This window comes from Chlorocebus sabaeus, chromosome 9, assembly GCF_047675955.1.
Source record: "Chlorocebus sabaeus isolate Y175 chromosome 9, mChlSab1.0.hap1, whole genome shotgun sequence".
Classification (NCBI taxonomy): domain Eukaryota; kingdom Metazoa; phylum Chordata; class Mammalia; order Primates; family Cercopithecidae; genus Chlorocebus; species Chlorocebus sabaeus.
This window is the reverse complement of record NC_132912.1, coordinates 129,798,124-129,824,075: the sequence shown is the minus strand read 5'-3', so window position 1 is coordinate 129,824,075 and position 25,952 is coordinate 129,798,124. Positions and strand designations below refer to the sequence as shown.

The 25,952-nt window shown below is 41.3% G+C and overlaps 1 protein-coding gene across 3 annotated transcripts in view; it reads right to left on the bottom strand.

Annotated features, from left to right (window-relative positions):
- Window positions 1-25,952, bottom strand: part of DOCK1 (dedicator of cytokinesis 1) — a 545,325-nt gene that overhangs the window by 191,044 nt on the left and 328,329 nt on the right. For all 3 annotated transcript variants that reach the window (XM_038009711.2, XM_007964409.3, XM_007964410.3), the window contains exons 28-29: window positions 12,413-12,514; window positions 4,655-4,749 (exon numbers count right to left, since the gene is read on the bottom strand). In XM_038009711.2, the coding sequence (XP_037865639.1) occupies window positions 4,655-4,749; window positions 12,413-12,514 (197 nt within the window). The remainder of the gene's footprint in view (window positions 1-4,654; window positions 4,750-12,412; window positions 12,515-25,952) is intronic.

Below are 25,952 nucleotides of genomic sequence, written 5' to 3'. Positions count from 1 at the left end.
GGATGCTCTGGATTTGAATTTTGGCACTAACACCGCCCAGCTCTGTGTCTTCTGGCAAGTGACCCGACCTGCATGCCTCGATTTTCCCACGTGTAAAGCGGACATAAACACAGCAGCTGTCCTGAGGGCTGCTGAGGGCATTCAGCATGTGATAGCCCCACAGCAGGGACTGGTGCTGGAAGGCATGCCCAGTGTTAGCTCACTCTCTGCTCCAGAGTGCGGGCGCGCACTGCCTCACAGAGAATGGGTGCGCACAGGGAAAGGGACGCAAACCCTTCATTTTGAAGCTGGTATTGAATTTTGAAGCTGGTATTGAAGCAAAGGTGTCAAAGAATACTTAAGGGTCTTCCAACCAGCCGTCTCCAGACAGTGTCAAGTATCTGACCACAGGGAGGCAATAACCTTCTTCAAACACCCACCTGATCCCGCTTCTAAACATTCATCTTGTTTATTCAACACAAAGGACAGCATTTGGGGGCAGAAGGATGTGGGAATAAAAGTTACAGTTACCGGTGACCAACTCCAATCGGGGCCTAAAATGCCTCTTCCGTGGCTGACTCTTGTGCTGTGTGACCTTGGGAACTTGTTTCTGCTCAGTGTGTCAACTGGGATAGGCATATGGGTTTGTTTGAGCTTCTGAGTCAGAATCTCTGCAAATAAAAGTGCCTTTCCTTGAAACCAACACCTCAGCACATGGGTACACATACCCAGACCCACATGTACACACACATGCAGGTACACACACAGATGAGCACGGGTACACACCCACACCCACATGTACACACATGCAGGTACACACACAGATGAGCACGGGTACACACCCATACCCACATGTACACACACAGATGAGCACGGGTACACACCCACATGTACACACATGCAGGTACACACCCAGACCCACATGCACACACATGCAGGTACACACACAGATGAGAACGGGTACACACACACACCCACATGTACACACACACACATGAGCACGGGTACACACCCACACCCACATGTACACGCACAGATGAGCACGGGTACACACACACCCACATGCACACACACAGATGAGCACAGGTGCACACACACCCACATGCACACACATGCAGGTACACACCCACACCCACATGCACACACACAGATGAGCACGGGTGCACACACCCACATGCACACACATGCAGGTACACACACACCTACATGTACACACACACATGAGCACAGATGCACACACACACCCACATGCACATACATGCAGGCACACACCCACATCCACATGTACACACACAGATGAGCACGGGAACACACACACACCCACATGCACACACACAGATGAGCACGGGTACACACACACACCCACATGCACACACACAGATGAGCATGGGCACATATACCCAGACCCACATGCACACACATGCAGGTACACACACAGATGAGCACGGGTACACACACACACCCACATGCACACACATGCAGGCATGCACACAGATGAGCACGGGAACATCCACAGGCACACACCACTTCTCTGCAGGAAGCTCCCATGGAGGAAACACTGTCTACCCAACGACCTGGCCTCAGAGAACTAGAATCCTTGATGAGACGGTTCAGCATAACATTTTATGTAAAACAGAAAATAAACTGTAGGAATTTTACATTCAGGCTGCTTCCCTTGTCAAGACGTCTTTGCAGCTGCCGTCTGTGTACACGATGAGCAAGAGAACAAGGTGGACTTTATTATCACCAAGGTAGACTTTATCCTCAGAAGTCTCATCCAATCAACCGCTGAGAGGACACTGAGCACTGTGGCTTCTCCCACAGGGTTTCCCTGTCCTCAAAACAAAAGACTCTCTTCCCTGTTTCTAAGACGGAAAGGCTTTGGTCCAAAACGCCACCGCACCAACCTGCTGCTGCAGTGCGTGTACCTGTGTCAGGCACCGTGCCCTGTGGAGGGGCTCTAGTGAGGAGGGGCGCTGGCCGGGGAAGGTTGCCACTGGTTTGCAGCGAATTCATGATTCCAGGGAATGTGGATCAAGCCACCTGCTCACCGCACAAACAATAGAATATCCCAGGAGAAGATGGACAAGGTCTCTGGAGAAGGGAACCAGAACCATAGCACTCCCAGGGTTGAGCCCCAGACCACTTACTTGGTGACTGTGTGGCTCTGTACTGCGGCCAGTGCTGCAGCAACCCTTATGTAGCGCAGGGTTGGTGGCAGGAGGAAAACAGTGAGGTAGGAAGAGAGAATGATGCGGCCACAATGTTCCAACTGAAACAGGCTCTCAATTATAAAAAAAGAAAGAAAGAAAGAAAAAAATCATAAAGTAAGTAGATTTTGACTATGCCCTCCTAAACAGGAGACCCTCGGAGTAGAAACGACATGAACGCAACCTCAGGGAGCCTGTCCTGCCTGACCTTTGTCTGTGCAGTGCTCACCCGGGACCACAGAGTCCACAGCCTGACAGCCAGGATGGGCTGCTCTGCTGGGAGACCTGAAAGTCAGGTCTACACGTGGAGGAGTCAGGAGGCAGAGCACGGCATCCACCAGGCCGAGCTGCCTCCACACCCTGTGCTCAGGGGCCTGCTCAGCCACACCTCTGCTCCTGGCCAACGATGTCATGAGATCTATGGCTCCAGGGCGGCGGGGGTTTTGATCCTTGTTGCAGGTGTGTTTGCTTGTTTTCTCCATGTGCAAAATACAGCCATTAAAAACACAACGCTATAGAGCTCTTCAGAGGAAATCTAGACTGTCCATCACAAAAGTTCATCCTGACAGAGAAAAAGGGAAAAGACCAGTGCTTCATTTTAAGTCCATCATTTTCTAGAGGACGACTTGGAAGCTGAGAGATGGCCACAGGGATAATTTAAAGTCACCCAGCAGGTGGAAGGGTGAGGAGGAGCAGAGACCAGGAACCCCACTCTGCTCCCTGGGCCAGGGCTAAGGATACAGCAATGCCAGGGTCTCTGGGGCGTCCTCACCATCTCTCAAATGCCGTCTTTGATGTGTGGAAGGAGACTTCAACCTCAGTAACATCTGACGTGGGGTGAACATCACTCCCTCCCTCACGCTTACCCCTCAGGAAGCTTTGCAGGACTCTTGCAGCCATGGTACACAAGGCCAATCTGTCTCTGCTGCCCCAGAAAGCAGCAAAACCCAGAGGAGGCCAAAGGAAAGGTCGTGCTGCTTTGGATTTGTCGAAGGGAAGGACAACAGGCATTAAAAAGAGGCAAAGCCATCACAGAAAATTCAGTTTTTTATTTATCTCCCTAGGAGATACACTACACACCTATCAGCATGGCTAAAATAAAAAACAGTGTCAACAGCAAAGGCTGGATGCAGACAAACCAAATCACTCACATGGCTGGTGGGAATGTAAAACGGTAGAGCCACAGATTGGCAGTTTCCTATGTCATGAAGTGTGCAATTACCCGACAACCCAGCATTTGTCCACAAAGGCATATATGCCACAGAAATGAACCCAAAAACAGACGCACGAAGGCTGCTGGCAGCTTTATTCATAAGAGCCACAAGCTAGGGATAGCCCAGACGTCCTCCAACAGGAAAACGGTTCATCAGACTTGGTCCAGTCGTACCACAGAACACTACCCAGCAATAAAAAGGAATAAGCTATTGATACAGGCAGCAACCTAAATGGATCTCCAGTGAATTAAGCAAAGTGAAAACAGCCAGTGCTAAAAGCATATATACAGTATGATTACACTTATGTAACATTTTTGAAATGAAGCAATTATACAAATGAAGAACGAATGAGTGCTTGAGAGAGCTTAGGGATGGTGGGGTGGGGAGGGGAGAGGTATATGTGGCTATAATTGGGCAACAAGCAGAACCTTTGTGGCGATGGCAATGCTCAGTGGCTTCACTGTGGTGGAGTCCACAGTATATACAAGTGGTGAAACTGCACACAACTCAATACAAACACTAATGAATACAAATTAAACTGAGGAAATCCGAGTACGATCAGTGAATTGCATCATCGACTCCTTATACACAAGATCTCTATGACTTCCTACAACTGCACACGAACCCACAATTATCTCCATAAAAACTGCAATGAGAAAGAAAAACAGAGATGAACAGAAAGTTCTTTTGAAAAATCCCATGTGACTGAGAATTCTACAGTCATTGTTAGTGCTCACAGAAATGATAAAAGCCGGTGTACTAGAAAATTAACCAACAGCCCTCACTGGAGATGATAAACAAGGCACAAGTTCAATACTTAATGAGTAAGAAGAAAATGCTCATGATTAAAAAAACTGAAATATGTGAAATGTCAACATTCTGCAAAAGCCTCTGGCATGGAGCTGACAGTGGCTAGGGCTGATAAAAACATGTGGGTAACATGAGAGCGCAAAGCAACGCCGAGCAGAACCCGTGTGCCCATGGCGACAGCTATGGGAGATCCAGGTCCAGGCTGTTTTTCTCCAGGGGATGGAGCTCAAGTTCTTACAGCGAGAGCCCTGTGTTGTCATAAGGAAGTCACCACAAACTCAGAGTCCATGTCTCCCTAGAACCGTTTGCCTCACAGAGTTAGGAACAGCGTTTGCAGAACATTTTATTGAAGCCAGCTTGGTCTCCAGGCAACATCACTGTTCCCAGCAGACATGACTTGGGAGCCATAGAAAAGGTGAGAGCCCTTCTCCCCACACTTACTTATTTTGCACCATGTTCATGATCACCCAGTCGAAGGGGTAAACGTTCTTTCCAATGAGGTTCTTAAACATGATGAATGTTTCCATTAGGAAATCCTGAAATAAAAAAAACCAAAACACTGAAATGGCCCACCAAGAAAAAGGTAAAAACAATACACCCCCCATCGATAATTAGATTATAAAAGACCCCATTTTTAAGGGTCGAATGAAAACATCCTGAACAGTAATAAAGATAGGTTTCATAGGAGCTGTGAATTAGACCTGTCTTTCTGTTTGCCCGAGTACCTCCTGTCTGAGCTGGCTTCTTCAAGAATATATTCTGAAATAGTCCCTGAGCATGTCTCTTTCATAAAGAGTAAATCCCCAAAGGTTAGGAACAGGCATTCAAATCCTTTCTGCTCCTAGGAAAACATGATTTTTACAAACAAGGCTTGCAGGTTACAGCTTTTTCTTATGTTTGCTCTAAATCCATTTTTCATGATGAACAGGACATGATTTCAGGTTGCATACAGGATACTCCTGTCTGTTTCTTTCTCTCATGGAATTTCAAAATGAAAGGCTCCAATAGGAACTCCTGACCATCGGCACAGATTCGGCACGCAGTAAACCATGTGAGCGGATGGCCGTGTTGTCAAACTCTCCTAGATGGCAGCTACATCCCCAAAAGCTACCGAGTTACGCTTCTGGTGTCTTAGATGATGCTCTGTACTTCGCAGGGCAACTGAAAAGAATCAGGGTTCGGGACACACGCAGCTGCTCTACCCTGCTTCCACGCCAATAAGACGTGCCCGGCATCAGGAAGGGGCAGCCAGTTCCTAGGGGCTGTCCACGATGTGTGTATCAGAATTAGAAGATTTCCTACTTTCGAGAGCTTGACAGGTGCTCTGAGCTAACCTGAACAAAACAAGTAGCTATCCCAAGAAGCACACATCCCTGGTAGCCCCAAACTCACACAACACCCAAGGTGGGAAAGGAAAAGGCAACCAAGAACTGTCTTAGAAACGCGAGGCCGTGGTCAGGGATCGTCAAAGGAGTGGATATTTCTCATTTATTTAATCTCCTGAATCATAATTAGGTGCAATGGCTGTGAAGGCCAAGGTGGTGAACAGAATTTAAGCAGCCAAGAAAGCAATTCCCAGTACAAAGGTCTAAACAAGCAGCTCCTGCAAAGAGGCACAAGTTAAATTTGATGACAATAACAAGCTAATGTTCAAAGTTAAGATACTTTCTCTCCAACTCTAATGGCCAAGTCGGGTTCTGGCGGGTGAAGTCCGCGATGTGAGGAGTTTGCTGTGCCCCCACCGTAAATAAAATGAGTGATCCTGATCACTCTATTTGAGCAGATGCCTCCAGTCTAGGCGACAGTAGTGACCTGGACAAAATCAAGTTGGAAAAGTCAGTCCAGATGTCCTCCAAACTCTGCACGTGGGCGCTGTGTCCTCCTGATCTCAGGAGTGGGAGCATCCTAGTCCTCCCTTCTGACACAAAAAATGGCTTCTTTTCCAGTTTAATTATTGAAATTCATATTTCACTACTGAGTTTCCTCACTTTGTCAAGAGTTTCCCATTTTAACGACCAGGCTGCATATTTTGTAGGCTGAGTACTGCAATTCAGTCACATCTCTATTTGCATGAAATTGCTGGCTTTCTTGATGATTACTTCTCAAATCCTAATAATTGAGATACAGGCTCTCGTTTTTATTATTCTGGAAGAGAAGCATATTTTCCCAATTCTCTTTCTTTTCTAAGAGACACAGTCCCATACTTCATTAGTATGGCTCAGCTGTTAAATTGTGGTACTTTGCTGATCAAACAAAATGCTGCATCTAGTGGGAGATGAGGCTCTGCAAGGCTTCCTTGTTTTCTGCATAATTCACTAGCCATGGCGGTGGCCCCTAACAACTGTGTTTGCCTCGAGCAGCTGACGAGGCTTACCAGACTGTTCCACTAGGGTCTCCAAGTCAACAAGGGGTATTTTGTGAAAACTTCATCATTCAACGTGGATTTATTGCTGTTGCATTTTTTAGTTTTAGTTTCTATTTATTTTGCTTATTTATTTCACTCCCTCACCCAGGCTGGAGTACAGTGGCACGATCTTAGTTCACTGCAGCTTCAACACTGGGACACAAGTGATCCTCCTGTTTCAGTATCCTGAGTATCCTGGGACCACAGGTGTGCACCACCATGCCTGGCTAGTTTTTTAATTTTTAGTAGAGATGGTATCCTGCTATATTGCCCAGGATGGTCTTGAACTCCTGGGCTCAAGAAATCCTCCTGCCTCGGCCGCCCAAAGTGTTGGGATTACAAGTGTAAGCTGCTGTGCCCAGCTGCATGTTTTAGTTTGACTATTCACAGGATGTCTTATACAACAAGCAGGTTGCTCTAACAATAGCCATCCATCTATTTCAGAGGCAAGATCGTGTCATAACTCTGTCTGCACCTTTCCACCCCTGTCCCCACTTGAATAAAACAGCCATCCTCTCGCACCTGGACTTAGGTCCATCCTTGTCCTTTGTTGTCCCCATGCTTCACTTTTCAAATGATAAATCTGATCAAGGCATCAATGCTTTCCAGACATCACATGGAACCCATTTCTCCAATGGCTTCCCAATGCTCTTGGACTAAAGACAAAGCATCTTGACTCTTAGACTTAGGAAATTTCCATTCTGCTCAGCCAAAGGAGTAACCATTATAGACAACGACCAGCCATAGATTTTCAACCCATCCAATGAAGGATTGTTAGGGAAATAGGACATGTCCACATTTTTGTGGATTCAAAGTTTCACCCAAAGATTATCTGATAATTGCAAAGGTAGGAAGAGGTACATATTTTCACAATGGAGGGATCTGAAAGGTACCAGCTTTTAACCCAGCGGTCAAATTCAGCATCACCAGTAGTGGATGAGCATGACATGCCCAGCCTCCTGAAGTAACACAGCAGAAAGCTTTCAACACCAGTACTGAAACACTCTTGCCAAAGAGTTGAGCTTGAATCTCAGAACAAGCTTCTGGTTTGCAGAACACACAGGGGGATAAAGAAACCAGTTGAAAGGCATATTACAAGGCAGCATTAAAAAAGTCCAGAATGGGAGATAGTCTACAAAAGCTATAGATTGATCTCTTCAGAAAAACTGAAAAGCAATGCTATGAAAAGAAAACAAAACAATGTGATGGTGATGGATTTATCTTAGAAAAAGAAAGATTAAAGAGACACAACCACCAAATGTGATGGCTGAAAAGGACATAAAAGTTTGGAAAGAATGAAGGAAATCTGAATATAAATGGCACGAGGGGTGGTTGGTGCATTCTGATGGAGCAATAAGACCAACAGAGAATGTCTTTCCTCCCCAGAGATGTTTGCTGAACAGCTGAGGGCAGGTGCATCCCCGTCTCTCACTGACTGAAAGGGGTTGGCTGTATAGATGGAGATACTTGGAGACACATGACGGAAGCAAATACACCAACGTGCTTTCAACTGATGAATTCAGGCGGCAGGTAGCAAGATTTCCATTTTTTTTTTTCCTTTTTTTTGAGACAGGGTCTCATGCTATCACCCAGGCTGGAGTGCAATGGCATAATCTTAGCTCACCACAGCCTCAAACTCCTAGGTTCAAGCGATCCTCCTGCCTCAGCCTCCCAAGAAGCTGAGACTACAAGCATGAGCTATCATGCCCGGCTAATTTTTTTTTATTTTTTGTAGAAACGGGGGTCTCACTATGTGGCCCAGACTGGTCTTGAATTTCTGGGCTCAATAGATCCTCCCACTATGGCCTCCCAAAGTGCTGGGATTACAGGCATGAGCCACTGAGCCTGGCTCCATTGTATTATCCTTTCAGCTTTTCTGTATTTGTAAAATTTTTTTGTGATCCACAGGGCAAAGAGAATAAGGAAAACACTGGTGAAATCTGAGTAAGGTCAGATAAGTCCTTTTCCTTGCAGAATCTGATGCTAACTGCAGGTAGATGGTGTCAGAATTGAATTGAATTGTAGGACATCCAGCTGGTGTCAGAGAATGGGTTGCGGTGGGAGACACCCACACACTTCTGGTCACAGAAGTGCGAGAGCATAGGAAAATTTAGTGTGTGTTTTCCAAAGCCACACAGTGAGAATTTGTGAGAAGTGGCAAGACAACACTTTCCGCTAGAAGTCCCAAAGCCCTCCTCCTTCCCTTCTAGTTGACTACAGAGAATCGGGGCACATTCTCTGCTTCTGTTACTGAGATGTGGACACGTGGCAGCCAGCAGCCCCTTGGGCAGATCAGCAACTCCAGTGTAGAAGATTCTACAGATTCTTCGTGGTTCGAATCCTAAAGGGTTGGGATGGCCTCTGTCCTGAGAGTTCTGAGCTGAACATGTCTATTGTTTTTCTCTTCCGGATCAGTCTTTCCACTTGTGCTCTATATGCTCACTATCATTGGTGTTGGTAATCAGTGTGATTTTGTATGAAAATGACTCACGCAACCAAAAAGGGCTAAATCTGAGAACCTGAATTAGTACTTGTTAAAAGGAAATAGTCTCAGGAAAATGGCTTTGGCTACTTTCATATTGAAATACTAAATAACATCAAATAATTTTGTACAAAATAATCTTTTATTTAATAGTTGTCAGAGTAAGCCGGGCATAGTAGCTCACGCCTGTAATACCAGCACTTTGGGAGGCCGAGGTGGGTAGATCACCTGAGGTTGGGAGTTCGAGACCAGCCTGACCAACATGGAGAAACCCCGTCTCTACTAAAAAATACAAAAAACTTAGCCGGGCATGGTGGTGCATGCCTGTAATCCCAGCTACTCAGGAGGCTGAGACAGGAGAATCGCTTGAACCCAGGAGGAGGAGGTTGCAGTGAGCCGAGACTGCGCCATTGTACTCTAGCCTGGGCAACAAGAGTGAAACTCTGTCTCAAAAAAAAAATAGTTGTCAGAGTAGAAAAATAGTCATATACTCGGTATAGTTAACAGATAGGAACACATTTTACAAAAGTTCTGACAATTAACAACAGTAAAAAAGTTCACAATCTTTCCAGTCTAAATTTCTGGTACAAAAAAACCACAAACGTCTTTTTTTTTAGATGGAGTCTCACTGTGTCACCCAAGCAAGAATGCAGTGGCCCAATCTCGGCTCACTGTAACCTCCGCCTCTCGGGTTCAAGCGATTCTCCTGCCTCAGCCTCCCCAGTAGCTGGGATTACAGGCGCCCCCCAATACCATGCTGGGCTAATTTTTATATTTTTAGTGGAGACGGGGTTTTGCCATGTTGGCCAGGTTGTTCTCGAACTCCTGACCTCAGGTGATCCACCCGCCTCCGCCTCCCAAAGTGCTGGGATTGCAGGCGTGAGCCACCACGCCCGGTCAACGTCATTTCTTAATGGAAGTCAAACTGTCCGCAAATCATTGATTTTCTGAACTGCTGTGTCTATGGAAAAACATCCCCTGGGAAACTGGGACCACAACACATAGTAAACATCTGATCCTGGGATCTCAGCAAAGACAGAGGGCACACAGCTGGAATTCAGCAAGCTACAGTAATTTTTAAATACCATTTGGCATCACCACTTTTCACTTACCTTGAAGGTTCCTTATCAATCACAGCACTTAATAGTTCAGATTAAATGTTTGCATGTGTGGATTTTTATGAAGTGATTGTTCTGAAAAAGGGCAAAGTACTAATTGGAGTCCTGACTTTTCCAGATGGGTAACTCTTCTATTTCTGAAGACTTTATTATTCAACCTGGAACGTTATCTAAAAAACTGTTCCTCTAGCATTAAGCTACAACTATTCTTTACACTCACCAAAGCAGGGGGTGGGGTGTAGTTTAGATTCAATTATGGAATAAAATGTTACAAATGTAAAATTTGATTTTGCTATGCCATGATTTCCAAAGAGTCATGGGATATAAACTTTGGATACAGGTTACATATTTGAGTATACTCCTACTATCAACTACTCATTAATATTCAGGAAAAAACAGACACAGAAATACAAACATATACATACTCTTGTTCCCTTACTTTTATTGAGAGGAAACTGCTAGGGTTTTAAGGTCTAGACCCATTTTTGTTCTCCTTAGAAATCTTAAAGTACAGTCACACGTTGCATAACAACATTTTGGTCAGTGACAGACTATGTATATGTCAGTGGTCCAAAAATTGTAATGGAGCTGAAAATTCTTATCACCTGGTGACATCACAGCCATTGTATTACAACTGCCTATAGTATTCAGTGTAGTCACATGCTGTACAGGTGTGTAACCTAGGAGCAGTAGCCTAGACCATCTAGTCTAGGTGTGTAGTAGGCTCCACAATCTAGGTTTAAGTAAGGGTACATGCTATGAGGCTCACGCAACGACGAAATCGCCTAACGATGCATTTGGCAGAACTGTTAAGCAACACATGACTGTGTGTATGTGTGTGTGTGTGTGTGTGTGTATATGTATATATGTGTGTATATATGTGTATATATGTGTATGTATATACATGTACATATGTATATATATACACATGTATATATGTGTATATATAAATATAAAAATAGTATATCTTCAAAGGATTATTTCTAATACATTATTTTCTTATTGTTGCCACTATAGATCTGTAATAAAACTATGCATTATATATATAGTGGCAACAAAAAGAAAATTATGTATTAGAAATAATCCTTTGAAAAAAATCGTGAAGATCATTCTCTTCTTCCCATTTCTTAATAAGATACATGTCAAGTGCAACAACCCTTGTTCTAGAAACACTAGGACACTGCCGTGTTCTGCAGGTATCTATGGGTATTCTTTTGCAGTGGTCCCCAACCTTTTGGGCACCAGGGATCAGTTTCCTGGAAGACAATTTTTCCATGGACCAAGGGGTGGTGCGGCAGGTTTCGGGATGAAACTGTTCCACCTCAGATCATCAGGCATTAGATTCTCATAAGGAGCGTGCAACCTAGATCCCTCACATGCACAGGTCGCCATAGGGTTCGTGCTCTTATTAGAATCTAATGCAGCCGCTGATCTGACAGGAAGCGGAGCTCAGGCAGTAAGGCTCGCTTGCCCACCACTCAGCTCCTGCTGTGTGGCCCAGGGATTGGGGACCCTGTTCTACAGGACCTTATGGATCCTTAGAAATGGAATCTAAGAGTTCAAGTCAACATGTAATCACGAAGTCTGCCAACAAGTTTGGTTGCAGCTTTGCAGAGGATATTTGCCATAAGGCAATGTAATTTCAGGTCACTAGGGAGGTAGTTCGTAAGCAATAAATTCCCCTCTATTATACTTTTCCTAATTAAGTTGTATCATAGTTTTACTGAGGATGACTAGAGAATTATTTGGAGAAATGTTGATGAGCTTCCATGATTACAGCTAATTAATAACGGAGTACAACTTAAAGCTGAAAAGTCACTCTGGCTTCTGCTATTAAAAAGTCAACCAATAAATGAATAGGAGTAAATGGGAGACTATCCGTGGATAACATCTCCAAATTTTCAATTACCCCAAAGCACAGGAGAGGAGACTGTCACCAAGAAAGACAAGAGACTTCCCTGGGCTCGGCCCCTGAATCATTCTCCGTTCAGCCCTAGAAGCAAGTCTGCAAGTCCGGACCCTTGTCTTGTTAGAAACGAGGCTTCAGTCAGACCTTCCTAGGAGGCATTTGAAATCAATCAGAGACAAGTTCTCATGCAAAATCCTATTTTAGATGAATATATTGATATCAGGCTTTTGTCTAAAGTGCTGGCCCTAAAACATGGTTACACGAACAGGGTGAAAGGGACACTTACTACCACATCAGTCCTCATTTTCCCAAAAGTCTTGATCAAGTGGGCATAATGGTAATCCTCCATTTGTCGTAAAATAGCTGTCATGCAAGCCACGAAGTTTCCCTGTAAATGAATCAAAAGACAGAATTAGATGAGACAGAACAATACTCATGGGAAAAGCCCGAATCATCCCAGATGCTGTGACTTGAAACTGTCAGGGAGAAGCAATGGGACACGGACAGGGAGCCCTGGGCTCTGCTGCCCCTCTCTCCGGGCTGATCAGCATAAGGCATAGGTCTCTTCCAACCTCAGGAATGGTTTTTTGGTAGGGGGTCCTTAGAAGATCAGGTTGAAAGTAGAAAGAAAAGCAAAACCCTTGAGGGGGTCTCACAATGCTGAGGACATGAGCACACAGTAACATGAATGAGACACACTGGTGCACTCACACTCAGGGCTGTATTTTATTCTCCCTAACTATTAATACCTCAAATGTTTCCTGATACAGGGTTGTCCAGACCGGAAAAATGAGCTCGAAATATTTTTGCATTAAATACAAGAAAATTAAAGACAGGGTGGAAATCACGGGCACTTCTGTTCTGTGCTCTCCTGGAAACTTATTGCCGTTATTATCAGGCAAATGTGTGTGCAGCCTTTCCTCTCAGGCCATGACAAAGAAAGGCCTCTAATTTCTCAACATCAGCCTGTATCCCCCCGTGCCCGATGCGGAGGCAATCACCACAACTCCACAATGAGTTATGGCCCAATTCTCCTCCCCGAGAAGGAGAGGAGGAACGCGGGCTCATCAGAATGTCAAGTGGGAGAGCTGGGAGCTTCTCAGACCAGATGGGGCTGGGTAGAAAGGAAGAGAAGGAGGAAAAAAGAAAGCAACACAGAAAATCAAGAATGGGGAAGGTAAAGGGCCAAAGCTGAGAAGTCTCTCTAGCTTCTGCAAATGGAGGCAGACAGTATGTGTGTGGACGTGCGTGTGCACACGTTTGTTTGCGTGCCCTGAAGCGTGCTTGCTTTGGTGGGGGGTTGTGAGCTAGGCAGCTCTGTTGCCATTAACTGCAACTGCTCACTGCTAGGGCTTGTAGCTAAGAACACTGTAAAGCCTTCCTTGCTCTTAAATATTTTCCCCTAAGATAATGACATTTAAGGAACATAGGATATATATTTTTTTCCCCATTAAACCAGTACAAGTTTGGCAAAATGATAGCATGAAACATACTTTGAGACATGTCCCTATTTTTCCCCTATTAAATGAGCTCTCAAATTGCATTCTTTTACTAACTCTCCTTCTACCAGCAATATATCAGAATGCCTGAATGTCTTTTATATTAACTTGGAATACAGGTTTTACAGTGAAATGTTAAAATCCAATATTTTCTCCAATTCATTTTATACGTATAGTATACATATCTGCTTCCAAATGAGTCCTCGAAGGATACATTACTCAAATTGAACAAATACAATAATGATGATATGATATCTTCCATTTGCCCAGAAATATAAATTATTTGCGAATGATGATAATTGCTGAGATTTAGATTCCAAGTTGGTGTTCAGGGAAACAGCTAAATAATGCTTGTTTTCCATTGAGGCAATGATTAGTAAAATGGCAAAATGGTCTATTCATGAACTTCTGAAACACATAAATATTTGGCATACCATTCAGCTCAAGAGAGGCTGCCTTTGTGTCTTGTCTACTCCTTATGACAATGAGATATGTCCTGTGGATAATCGTCTTAATAATATTACACACCGATCAAGCACTGTGCTAAGGCTGTTAGAACTATGGCCCTTTCAACACTGTGACTTTAACAGAACACGACCTCTTTCAATCACACACAACTTTCTCTTCCTGTCCCACTTTACAGGCAGTGAAACTGAGACTTAGAGGTTTCACTCTCTGAAGGAGTGAATGGCAAACCTGGGTATGGAGGCTGTACTCCAGGGCTACAAGATAGGTACTTACTGGCTAACCTTATTTCTTTACCCCTCATCCAGACGCACATTTTAACTCTTTCTGTAAGGAATCTGAAGCCACTGTTGATGGCCAACACAAGCTAGAGATTCACTTTCCCCTACTCTTGTAGTCATCAGAAAAAGTTGGAAGAGGGGGAGGAAGAAGAGCCTTCGAAGTACTCTGCCCACATTTGATCCTGATGCAGTTGCTGTGACCCAGACTCTTCCCCATGAGATGAGGAGCCTTTCCTGCTGAGGAAGAGGCCTGTATCAGCCTAGGTGGACCTAGTAGGTGCTGAAATCAATTTTCTGCAGGTCACACCAGTTACACAATGGAGACTTACACATTAGAATAAACGAAATCACACGGTCAGCTATTTATCACCAGAAGCAATGTATCAATGTGCTTAGCTTAAACAATCAGGCTGAAAGTAGAAAGAAAAGCTTAATCCTTGAGGAGGTCTCAAAATCCTGAGGGTATGAACACAGAGTAACATTAATGAGAAATACCAGTGCAGCCAGACTCAGGCCAGATACATGAACAGGTGATGTGGACATACTGAATTCAGGGAGCGGACCGTCATGTCATGCTGAAAAACTCATGCAAGGCAACAAATGCCAAAACTGTTGTAACACAGAAAATGAAAAACTGAAGAGAACACAGCAGTTTCCATAAAGCAAGTCCTGGGAGTATGTAAATGTCCTGTTGGGAAGTCTCCCTGGACAAGAATATCAGAGAAGGCAACCGAACGGCCCCCTGTTTAACCGCGATGGGGATTCATTACAGGAAGCCCAGAAGGGCCAGAAAGATGATCATTTCCACAAGTTAGAGGCAGTGCTGCCTGGCACTGTGCGTGCTCTCTTTACCAAACCTAAGGAAGTGTTCCAGAAGTCATTTGCATCGTTCAGGCTTTCCTTTCTTAGTGAAAGTAAGTCTTGCTTTTTCAGCTCTTTTCTAAGGTGTAGCACGAATTCCATTAGAAAAGGGATGATCTGCATACTAAAATTCACTGAAATGCCCCTCTCTTTCCTCCCTGCCCTTTGGGAATGGAGTCCCAACCTTGGGGTATCAGTATTTTCACTGGGCAAACACTGCAGATACCATGAAGCCTTATGGTTTCCATGAACACAACAGAACCCTGCAGCATATCTGTGGGCTTATAAGGGTGGATAAATGAGTATTTATGGAAGCCCTTTGAAATCAGTCATTTATTAAGAACAAAAATGAGGGAGCTCTGTGAAAATAAAACTTTAATTCTGTGTGCTCAGAAGAAAATTACTATTCTATGCTTTAATTGATTTATTTTAAATACATTTGGGAGATGACTCCTAAATGAAGCTTTTATCTTCCAGACAATGGGTAGCCTAGCAGGTAGGCTGGGAGCAAAAGCTATGGTGCAGAATCCCTGAGCCCGAACATAGGGACTAGGCTCCAGCACCAGCAGCTGAGTAAAAATAAGTCGATAAGTAAAAATAAGACATATTCCTTATAACTTCAAAGCAATGCAAAATGGGGCCACAGAAGTCAGGATATACTTGCAGAAAATTTAAAAACCAGGACACTAAATGCCTAATAAACAACACAAAAAAAGTGAACCTCATTAGCAATCAAAGATGAAAATGATACATCGTTATTTGCTTGCCAAAATAGCAAAGAAGTATTTCAATGATGATAATGTGAGCAAGGGTGCAGGGAATGAGGACTCTTATATGCTGTTGGTGGGAACATAAATTGCTATAACCTTTTTAAAAAGTGATTTGGAGATAGGTTTGAAAAGTCTTGAAAATAAATACTCATCTCCTCAGTAATTCTATTTCTAATAATCCACCAAAGGAAGTAATTCAAAATAGAAAATTTCATACCCAGAGATGTTCACAGCATTGCTGAAAATTTTAAACATCCACCACAAGAAACTGTGTAAATAATATGATATTTTGTAGGGTTGCAAGATAAAATACAGGATGCCTAGCTCCATTTGAATCTCAGATAAACAAAGAAAAATAAATATGTTCCAAACATTGCAATGAAATATTACATGAGATATACATACACTAGAAAAAGATATCTGTTGTTTACCTGAAGTTCAAGCTGAACTGGGGGTCCTATATTTTTATTTGGCAAATCAAGCAACCATAACTTGTGTTATGATGAAATATTGTGCAACCATTAAATCATTAAACATTAACTATGCAAATATGGAGCATTTTATTAGCATGAGAAAATAATTGAAGAGGAAAACTGCAGTAATTATGTATATACATTTGACCAATGTAAAGAATATACAGTACAAGAAAAACAAAAAATGACTAGAAAAGATACCAGATAGTCATGAGTGGAGGGAGACTAAGCCCAGATTGTTTTTATAAAGAGAAAGTATGTCAATATTTTTAAAGGTGGTCCAGAAAGAAAAGGATCCATCTGGCAGGAGGGATAAACTCTCCCCGTCTGCCCCTGATCTAGTTCATGTCTTAGTCTCCTGTCTTCAAACATCTCTCTCGCAGGGCTCCCCCTGCTGGTGTGGCCTTGGCTACTGCCTGGCACCGCTCCTGGAGGGAGCCCTGGACAGAACTCGTCCCCGCACAGCCCCAGCCCTCCTGAAGTACCTCAGTGCCCCAGTTTTAAATCTGTTTGGGCCCCATTTCACTAGGTAGTTTGATAGGCAAAATGGAGAACAGGTAGGACTGAGCACAGGTAGAAGGAAAGGCAGGTAGAATTGAGCACAAATAGAACTGAGGCTGGGTAGAAGGAAAGACAGAACTGAGTACAAAACTAAGTGTAGGTAGAATGGACAATAGGTAGAACTGAGGCTGGGTAGAAGGAAAGGCAAGTGGAACTGGGCACAGGTGGAAGTGAGTCTCAGCAGAAGGAAAACAGCACAGGTAGAATGGGGCGCTGCTGGCAGAGCAGGGGGACATTTGGTGACAGGCAAGTTGAATGTAGGATGTCACTGGAGGATATAAAAACAAAAGGCTAACAAAAACACAGACTGGAGAATGGAAACTCAGGATGAGACATACCTTTTAAACAGTGCCTTTGTCAACTATGCCTAGTGGAAGGTCTAAGTATGAATTAGAAGACAAAATCCAAAGGGTTTAAATTCATATTCTTGAGGAGGTGTGAAGGTGTAATAAAAATGGACTTAGCCATGTGCCTTGGATAGCAGGGTATAAAATTGCTCCTGGTAATTTCATTGGCCAGACAAGCTGTCTCAATTGACCCTGGAGCTCACACTTTGTATGGAGCACAGATCTGCTCTCTGGGACACACAACACAGGCAGAAAATTTAATGTTTTTCTCAGTTCTCTAAATTCCAAAGGCTCTCTGGGCCGCTTCCAGCCTCAGAAGCTGTTGGAGCTGTAAACAGAGACACAAGATTGCCGAGTGTGGAGAGTAGTTGCCCAGTTTCAATAAAAGGAGAATTCTAATGACTGAATCCAAGATTATATTTCATGATTTCAACTGGGGTCTTGCTAAAAAGTTTAACCATGTTGTCACTGAGGCAGGTATTTTGAAGAGGAAATCTCATTCAAATGCTTAAATTTCAAACATATCAATAAAAATAAAGCCATCTTATAATCATCATAAAAAGTAATGAAAATGAATTATCCAGTAACATTTTAAAATATATTACTAAACAACAACAACAACAATAACAAACCCATAAAGGTGATGACTTCTGGATGATTTTTATTTTGGGGTGCATTCAAGCCAAATAATCAATACTGTAAAGCAACATTATAAAAAAGAGAATATAGGAAAAGAGAATGTAACTGAGAGTCAAGGCCTTCTTTTAAAATGATTTGAAATAAATCCAAGTATTACTAAGTTCTTAGAGCTGATAAGATGGAAGGCCTACAGAGCACAATGGCGTTCTCTTTTCTGGAGGGAAGGCCAATGGCAAAATGTTCATATGTGGTGTTTTCTGTGAGAAAATATGAAAGGGAAAAAACAGGGAGTCCAAAAAACAAACAAAATCTCAAAATGTCATCAATTAGCCCCAAACTCCTGCAAAATCTGCATAGAGCTGAAGTTTGTCAAAATATACATAGGGGGCACCTACATCACAAATTAAAAACTGTTTAAAACATGCATTCCCGATTCCTCACGTTAAATGACAATAAGGCTCATATTAAAAATGCACAAAACCACAAGGTCCGGGGACTCTGAGGAGATGCAACTAAAGACAAGAGAATTCTGGAAGCAGGAAAGAGGGTAATGAGTGGGTACCAACTGCCCTCAAGGTGAGAAGGTGGTGACATTGAACAGGAAGACTGTGAATCGCTGGTGCAAAACCCTAGGAAGGCCCAGAAACTGGGGGTGCCACGTACTCAGGAGGCTACATGTGAAGTGAAAAACAACAGTGCTGATGGCTTTGAAATGTGACCCTATATCCAGTCTGCCTAAGCCCAGCATGTCCAGTGAGGGGCTCTCCAACTCACTCCTGGGGAGAGGACCACATGTTTACTCCCTGGACAAGGGAGGTGCCTGAAAAGCAGAACACAATGACAAGAACCACCTGGAAGAAACACCTGTTTAGTTTGATGTCAAATCAAACAGTATACTCCCCTCTCTCTTTTCTACTCAGCCCCCAGCATATCAGCAAGGAGGCTTAATCTAACCCCTGCTAACCTCAGTCCCACACCAAACCTAGGAAGAAGACCAGAAGAATCCTCTTTGGTGAAAATGACCAGCCAAAGAGAACATAAGCAGTAATACTAAGCATGGAGGTTCGAAAAGTATGAGAGCTCAGCCCATCCAGGCTTGCCATGCAGGAAAGCCCATGCACCTCCATGCTCTGTGCACACGCTTGGAGACAGAGGTCTGAGCAAGAGAACTGGGCCTTGTGAAAAAAATTCATCCAGCATTAATAAAGGAGGCCCAAACAAACAAAAACAGAACCCAGAGGAAAGGAAGAACATTTAGAAAATGTAAGAGAAGTAAAAAAGCTACAATAATAATTTTAATGATAATTATTATTGTATATGTATATAATGTAATGTATATTATTATAATTATTATTATAATTATTATTGCGATTATTTTTGAGATGGAGTGTTGTTCTGTCTCCCAGGATGGAGTGCAGTGGTGTGATCTCAGCTCACGGCAACCTCAGCTTACTGGGTTCAAGTGATTCTCCTGCCTCAGCCTCCGGAGTAGCTGGGACTACAGGTATGCCATACCTGGCTAATTTTTTGTATTTTAAGTAGAGACAGGGTTTTGCCATGTTGGCCAGGCTGGTCTCGAACTCCTGATCTCAGGTGATCCACCCGCCTTGGCCTCTAGAGAGTTGGGATTACAGGCTTGAGCCACCGTGCCCAGCCAAAGAACTATAATTATTATCCTCAAGTAGATATGGTATTATATTCATGATTATCATATCTTACTTATATTCCTCCCCTGACTTAGTGATTCTCAGGACAAATCAAATGATTTGCCCTTATAACTATCATATTTCTCAGATTTAAAATAATAACATACTTAGATAAATCTTTCAAAATTCTGTAATCCTTGTAACGTTGTTCTTTCACTTAATATTTGTAGAAACAAAAATCAGATAGCTTCTCTTCTTTGCTTTGATTTTCTCACACGTGTGTTTTCATATTACATAGAATTTCTTTAAAGCTACCTCAAAATCCTTTTACGATTAAGGTGGGAGGGGAGTATAGGAAAGAAAGAATAAGTAAATATATAGAAAGAACGATGTCGTAAAATGAGGACAGAGGATAGTGTGCAGTGCTACATACGCTGAACGTCAGAAGTCATCGCTGTGCTCTCAAAAAGCATGTCATGTTTTATTAATTAAATATTTGATTAAGCATAAGACATAATAAAAAGGCTGATTCAGGTATTATTGTTAAAACAGAAGTTCACGGGAAAACGGGTGTCCACTCTCATCAGTGAACTTATAAAACCTTTCTCACATAAACGACCCATGGTGAAATTGTTCCTTTTTTCATTTAAAGATAAATTCATTCCCATGATGCCTTTATTCAATATATAATTAATTTTTACTCATGTGGTCTCCCAAATGTTATAATTTCCTTATTTTATTAAGAAACTTAGAGTGAGGAATGCTTGTAAAAAAAAAAAAAAAATGCCAAAACTACACGAAAGAGAAAATAACTTACACTAATGTCACCTTGTAGCTATTGGGAACTACTAACAACAAAATTAAACCTGTATCTTAAATTTAAACTGAGTGCTTAGTTGAATTCATAGAGTACTAGCATCTCATATCATTCCAGGCACTATAAGGAAATAAATATAATTTAAAAACAAAATCGATTTCATTTTTATAGTGGCAGTAATTGCAGAAGATGTTTATTGGACAAATATACCAAAAGGGAGTATTTGGATCTTAAATTACCCATAACAGTTATTTGCTACTTATACAGTATAATAATTTAAACACATATTCACATTTGTTATGAAGAATAAAAATAAATTATAATCAAATATTACATATAAAATTATAGTTTATGCTGTAATGAGGAATATATACTTTGTTTGCAGCTTCTTAATATAATTCATTTGATCCTAAAGCAAGACAGCAAAGCAGAAAATTTTATATTTTATTTTTATAAACTCAATATATCAGGTAATATTAGAGCCTTAGAGAGTTTAGAATTTTTGAAGTCTTATTGCATGATATAGAGGATCTAGAAACACACTGTAATAGAAACAAGAGTAATTCGGTCTTAAAAAAAAAACTCTTATTATTGAAGAGAAGATCGATATGTCTATACATGTTTTTAAACTGACTTTCATAAAGGACATTAAGATTATCATTGTTATAAATGAAAGTTGAAACTCTTTCTTAGCTAAAATGGAACGCCTTATATAAATCATAAAAGGATACTGTCCTCAACGTTAACATTGGTTGATATAATAAGGAGGAATGTCACATACATCATTAAATATTAAGTATTTAATATTTATGATAACATTTATGATACTTAAGTATTATAAATACACATAAAAATACTTAAGTATTATTCTAAATATTAAATATTAAAACATTAAATAAACGAATCATAAGGAGAATAAAAGATACTTTGAAATATGAGATTATAGTAAATAAAAACATAGATAATCTTTTATGGTATTTCTTATAAATACGTATGTATCCATAATATATACATATGTTGCATGTGGTTGTATGCTCAAACGCTGCAAATGGCAGGTGATCATCCAATAGTTTATCTTACAACTACATAAGCTACCAAAGTGATTTTAGCCATAAATGCCTAATGTTTATATTCAAAATCGCCTGCTGTGGTGGACTGAGACTCAATTTGTGGGAACCCACGAGGAATTCTGCAGTAGCCCTGTACTTGTCCAGCAGGGTGTGCAGGAAAGCATCAACACAGGAAGCACATCCCACTGAGGTTCTACTTCCACCTCCCGTCTCACTTTCCCCACGTCCCATAGTAAATTGAAGGTTCCCTAAATGGGTCCTCCTAGAATGGGTCATGAAAAATGGAGGGGATAAGGCTAAAATGACAAGAAGATTCAAAATCATGAAGAGCATTGCCAAGTGCAACACTCAACCAACATTCAATGAGTGTCAGTGTGTTGACAGCATTGAGTTCCCAGGAGTAGGTCAGCAGGAGATAAAAACAGCCCCTGACCAGGATGACCTCAGTGGGAGGTTGGATCATGGCTTTCTTCTAGGCTAGGGAGGCCACGTCAAAAGGACACAGGAGGTGGTGTGGGGAGGCTCCCCTGGCCACAGGTGGGATGCTTGAGACAATCTGAGTATCAAAATGAACAATGACAATAAACAAATGTAGCAAATTGAAAGAGAAAAAAATCCATGTGTCTATACAGACATATAATATAGAAAGATATTCTATATCTTTCTATGTTAGATATAGAAACCTGCGAGGTGGCAGGGTTGAGGGTAAAAGTAAAGCTGTGACCTGTGGAAGACTACGAGCCAAAACAACACGGAATGAAGAAGAGAACTTGATAACTGAAGGTTTCAACTCCTAAAGGAATGGTTGGTCCAGTGGAGGCTCCTCAATGGGCACTGAAACCTCGAGGTAAAAAGTCTTTGGGGACCAAGACCCTCACTCAATCTGAAAGCAACACCCTATAGATTCTTCCTAATTATAGTCTCAGCCTTTAGGCAGAATGCTAAGCACACAGGATCACTTAGGTAGTTATTTTTTTGCCAAAAATGTTCCATGATGAGGAAATGAATAGACGGATTCAGAATACACAGCAATTGACAAGACAAATGGCGGCGACCCTTAAAGTCAAAGGGAAAACTTCACAGGGAAGAGATCTTACATTCTATTCGGGAATAACTGTTCATTTTCATAGGCATCTTAATATTACCATGACTACAGGGCAGAGTTATTCATAGGAGTTGCATGAAGTGAGGAATGATGTGTTCCTGTATCTGGGACCAACTTTTTGGTCTGTCAAGAAAGTTAGTTTACACATGCAGGGATAATGCAAACATGGCAAAATGTTAATATGTAGTGAATGTAGGTGGGCACGTGTGTTTAACGCTACTATTGATTCAACATTTTTGTACATATGAAACATCTCAAAAAGCCAAAGGAAAACAACTTCTACTCACAGTCTACTGAGAAGACTTATATGACAACAATTAATTAAGATACAATGTTACAAATATTATAAAAGGGCGTTATTACAGACTGCCAGGGAATTCTAAAAAGGAGGCATTGCTTTTCCAATCAAAGGAACTTGCTGAATACAATAATAAAACTACAACCAATGATTTAGGTATTTTAACTTGGGCAAAAGCGAGTAGTACAGAGATTTAAGCAGCAGGAATAATCACTCCAAAAAATGTCTGAGGAGCTAAAATATAACTAGAGGTCTTTGTTGCTTTTGCACATAAAGCTCCACCATATGCATGCTTCTTAAGTACAGGAATGGTTTATTTATTTGGACTGTCCACTGTAGAGGTATATTCCAGTCTTAACAAAATACAGTGGAAGTATAAGAAAGAGTACAAATGTCTTGCTTCCCTGCCAAATATGGATCCCAACATCACTCTCGCTGCTTTCATTAGTTTATAATACTTTTTGTCTTTTTTTTTTCTGAGATAGAGTTTTGTTCTTGCTGCCCAGGCTGGAGTGCAATGGTGTGATCTCGGCTCAATGCAACCTCTGCCTCCTGAGCTCAAGTGATTCTCCTGCCTCAGCCTCCCAAGTAGCTGGGATTACAGACACCTGCCACCATGCCTGGCTAATTTTTTATATTTTTAGTAGAGATAGGGTTTCACCATGTTGGCCAGGCTGGTCTCAAACTCCTGACCTCAGGTGATCCGCCTGCCTCAGACTCCCAAAGTGCTGGGATTACAGGCGTGAACCACCGTGCCCGGCCAATACTTTTTGGTCTTATGGCAAAAGTTATATAGATAAATGATACAAAATTAGTTTAAGAGTCAAGAGTAAATGTTTCAAAGGCAGACAATTTGGAATAATCACTTGACCAAGGGTGTGACTGCTATACAAATTAAAACAGGCTATTTAACCTTTCTGAGCCTCATTTTCCTCATCTGTAAAACTGGGATCGTGATTCTAAAATCTGGAATTCTTGAAAAGTTTAATTAGATATGCATTTAAGGATATTTGCACAGTAGCTGGCTACATAAACGAATGGTGGCTATCATGATGGTGGTGGTGGTGATGGTGATGAAGAATAACACAAAACCATATACAGAAGAATATTTTAAAGTCACAAAATTGAATACTGAAACACATAAAACATTGACAAGGGAGTCAAATAAGACCTAAAAGGTGCAGGAATATACCATATTCATGGAATGGAAGACTCAATATGGTTAAGACTTATTATAAAACTACAGATATCAAGACAGTGTGGTACTGGAAAGGACAGACAGACAAATAAACTGGCTACACACATATGGTTAACTGATTAAAAAAAAAAAAAGTGTCAAGAAAGATCAACGTGCAAACCGTACTTTCAACAAATGGTGCTGAAACAGTTGGATACCCAAATACCAAGGAAGGAAGGAAGAAAGGAAGGGAGGGAGGGAGGAAGGGAGGGAGGGAGGAAGGGAGAATGGGAGGGAGGGAAGTAGGGAGGGAGGAAAGGAGGGAGGAAAGCAGAGAGGGAAGGAGAGGAGGGGATAGGGGAGGGAGGGACAAAGAAAGGAGCTATACCTTACACCATATACAAAAGCTAACTCAAAATGTATCATAGATTTAAATGCAAAACTTAAAACAACAGAACTTTTTAAAGAAAACATAGAAAACTTTTGGGACCTAGGCATAGGAATATATTTCTTAGGATACAGAAAGCATGAAACATAAAATTTTAAAATTGATAAATTGAACTTAAAATTAAAAATTTTTGGTCTTTGAATGACACTATACAGAAAGTAAAAAGACAGACTGCAGAATTGGAGAAAATATTTTTAAAAACATCTATCTGACAAAGGGTTTGCATCCAGAGTATATAACAAACTGTAAAATACCAGTAAGAAAACAACCCACCAAAAATTGGCAAAAAATGTGAGCAGATATTTCATCAAAAAAAGGAACACAAATGGCCAAGATGAACATGAAAACATGTTCTATGTCAGCAGTAAACAGGAAAATGCAAGTTAAAACTACATTGAAATATAACTATATACCGATTAGAATGGCCAAAATTAAAGAAACAACAACCACAAAGATGCAGAACAACGGAAACTCACGTTGCTGGTCTGAAGGCAAAATGGTAAAGACTTTTTAGGAAATACTTTGGCAGCTTCACATACAGCTGATAATATACTTACCACATGACCCAACCATGCTGCTTCTAAGAATTCACCCAAGAGAAATGAAAAGATATGCCCACACAGAGACTTCTATACACATATTTATAGAGCTTTCTTCTTAATTGCCACACATAGGGGACACTCCAAACACCTACTACCTACTAAACAAATAAATTATGGCACATTGACATGATGAATAGTACTCAGAACGAATGAGGAACAAACTACTGGTAAATAAACATGAGTGCATCTCCAGCACATCACTCTAAGCAAAATAAGCCAGATACAGAAGGCTAGATACTGTATGAATCCATTCTTACGTCATTCTAGAAAAGGCAGCACTAGAGTGACAAAGAAGAGAGAACTGACTACAGAAGGGCATGAGAAATATTTTTATGGAAATGGAAATATTCTAAATCTTGTATTTGATAGTGGCTACACAGCTGTATTGTCTGTCAAAATTTAGAAAGAAGAAGAATGGATGTTACTATATAAAATATATATATATAAAGTATATCATTTATAAAGTATAAAATATAGGTATTTATAAAGTATAAAAAATATACCTTACATAGATTTATGTATAAGTATATATGCTTTATATAGTATATATACTTATATATTATATTATATATGTAAAGTATACATATACACTTTTTATGTATAAAATCCATATACTTTATATGTACAAAATATAAAGTATATATTTTATGTATTTTAAAATATATAAAGAAAATCTGAAAATCACCATGTCCTATAAGCCATATGTAATTAATACTGTATTTCAAAGGATTCCTTCTTGCTCTTACACTTACATAGAAACAGAGTAG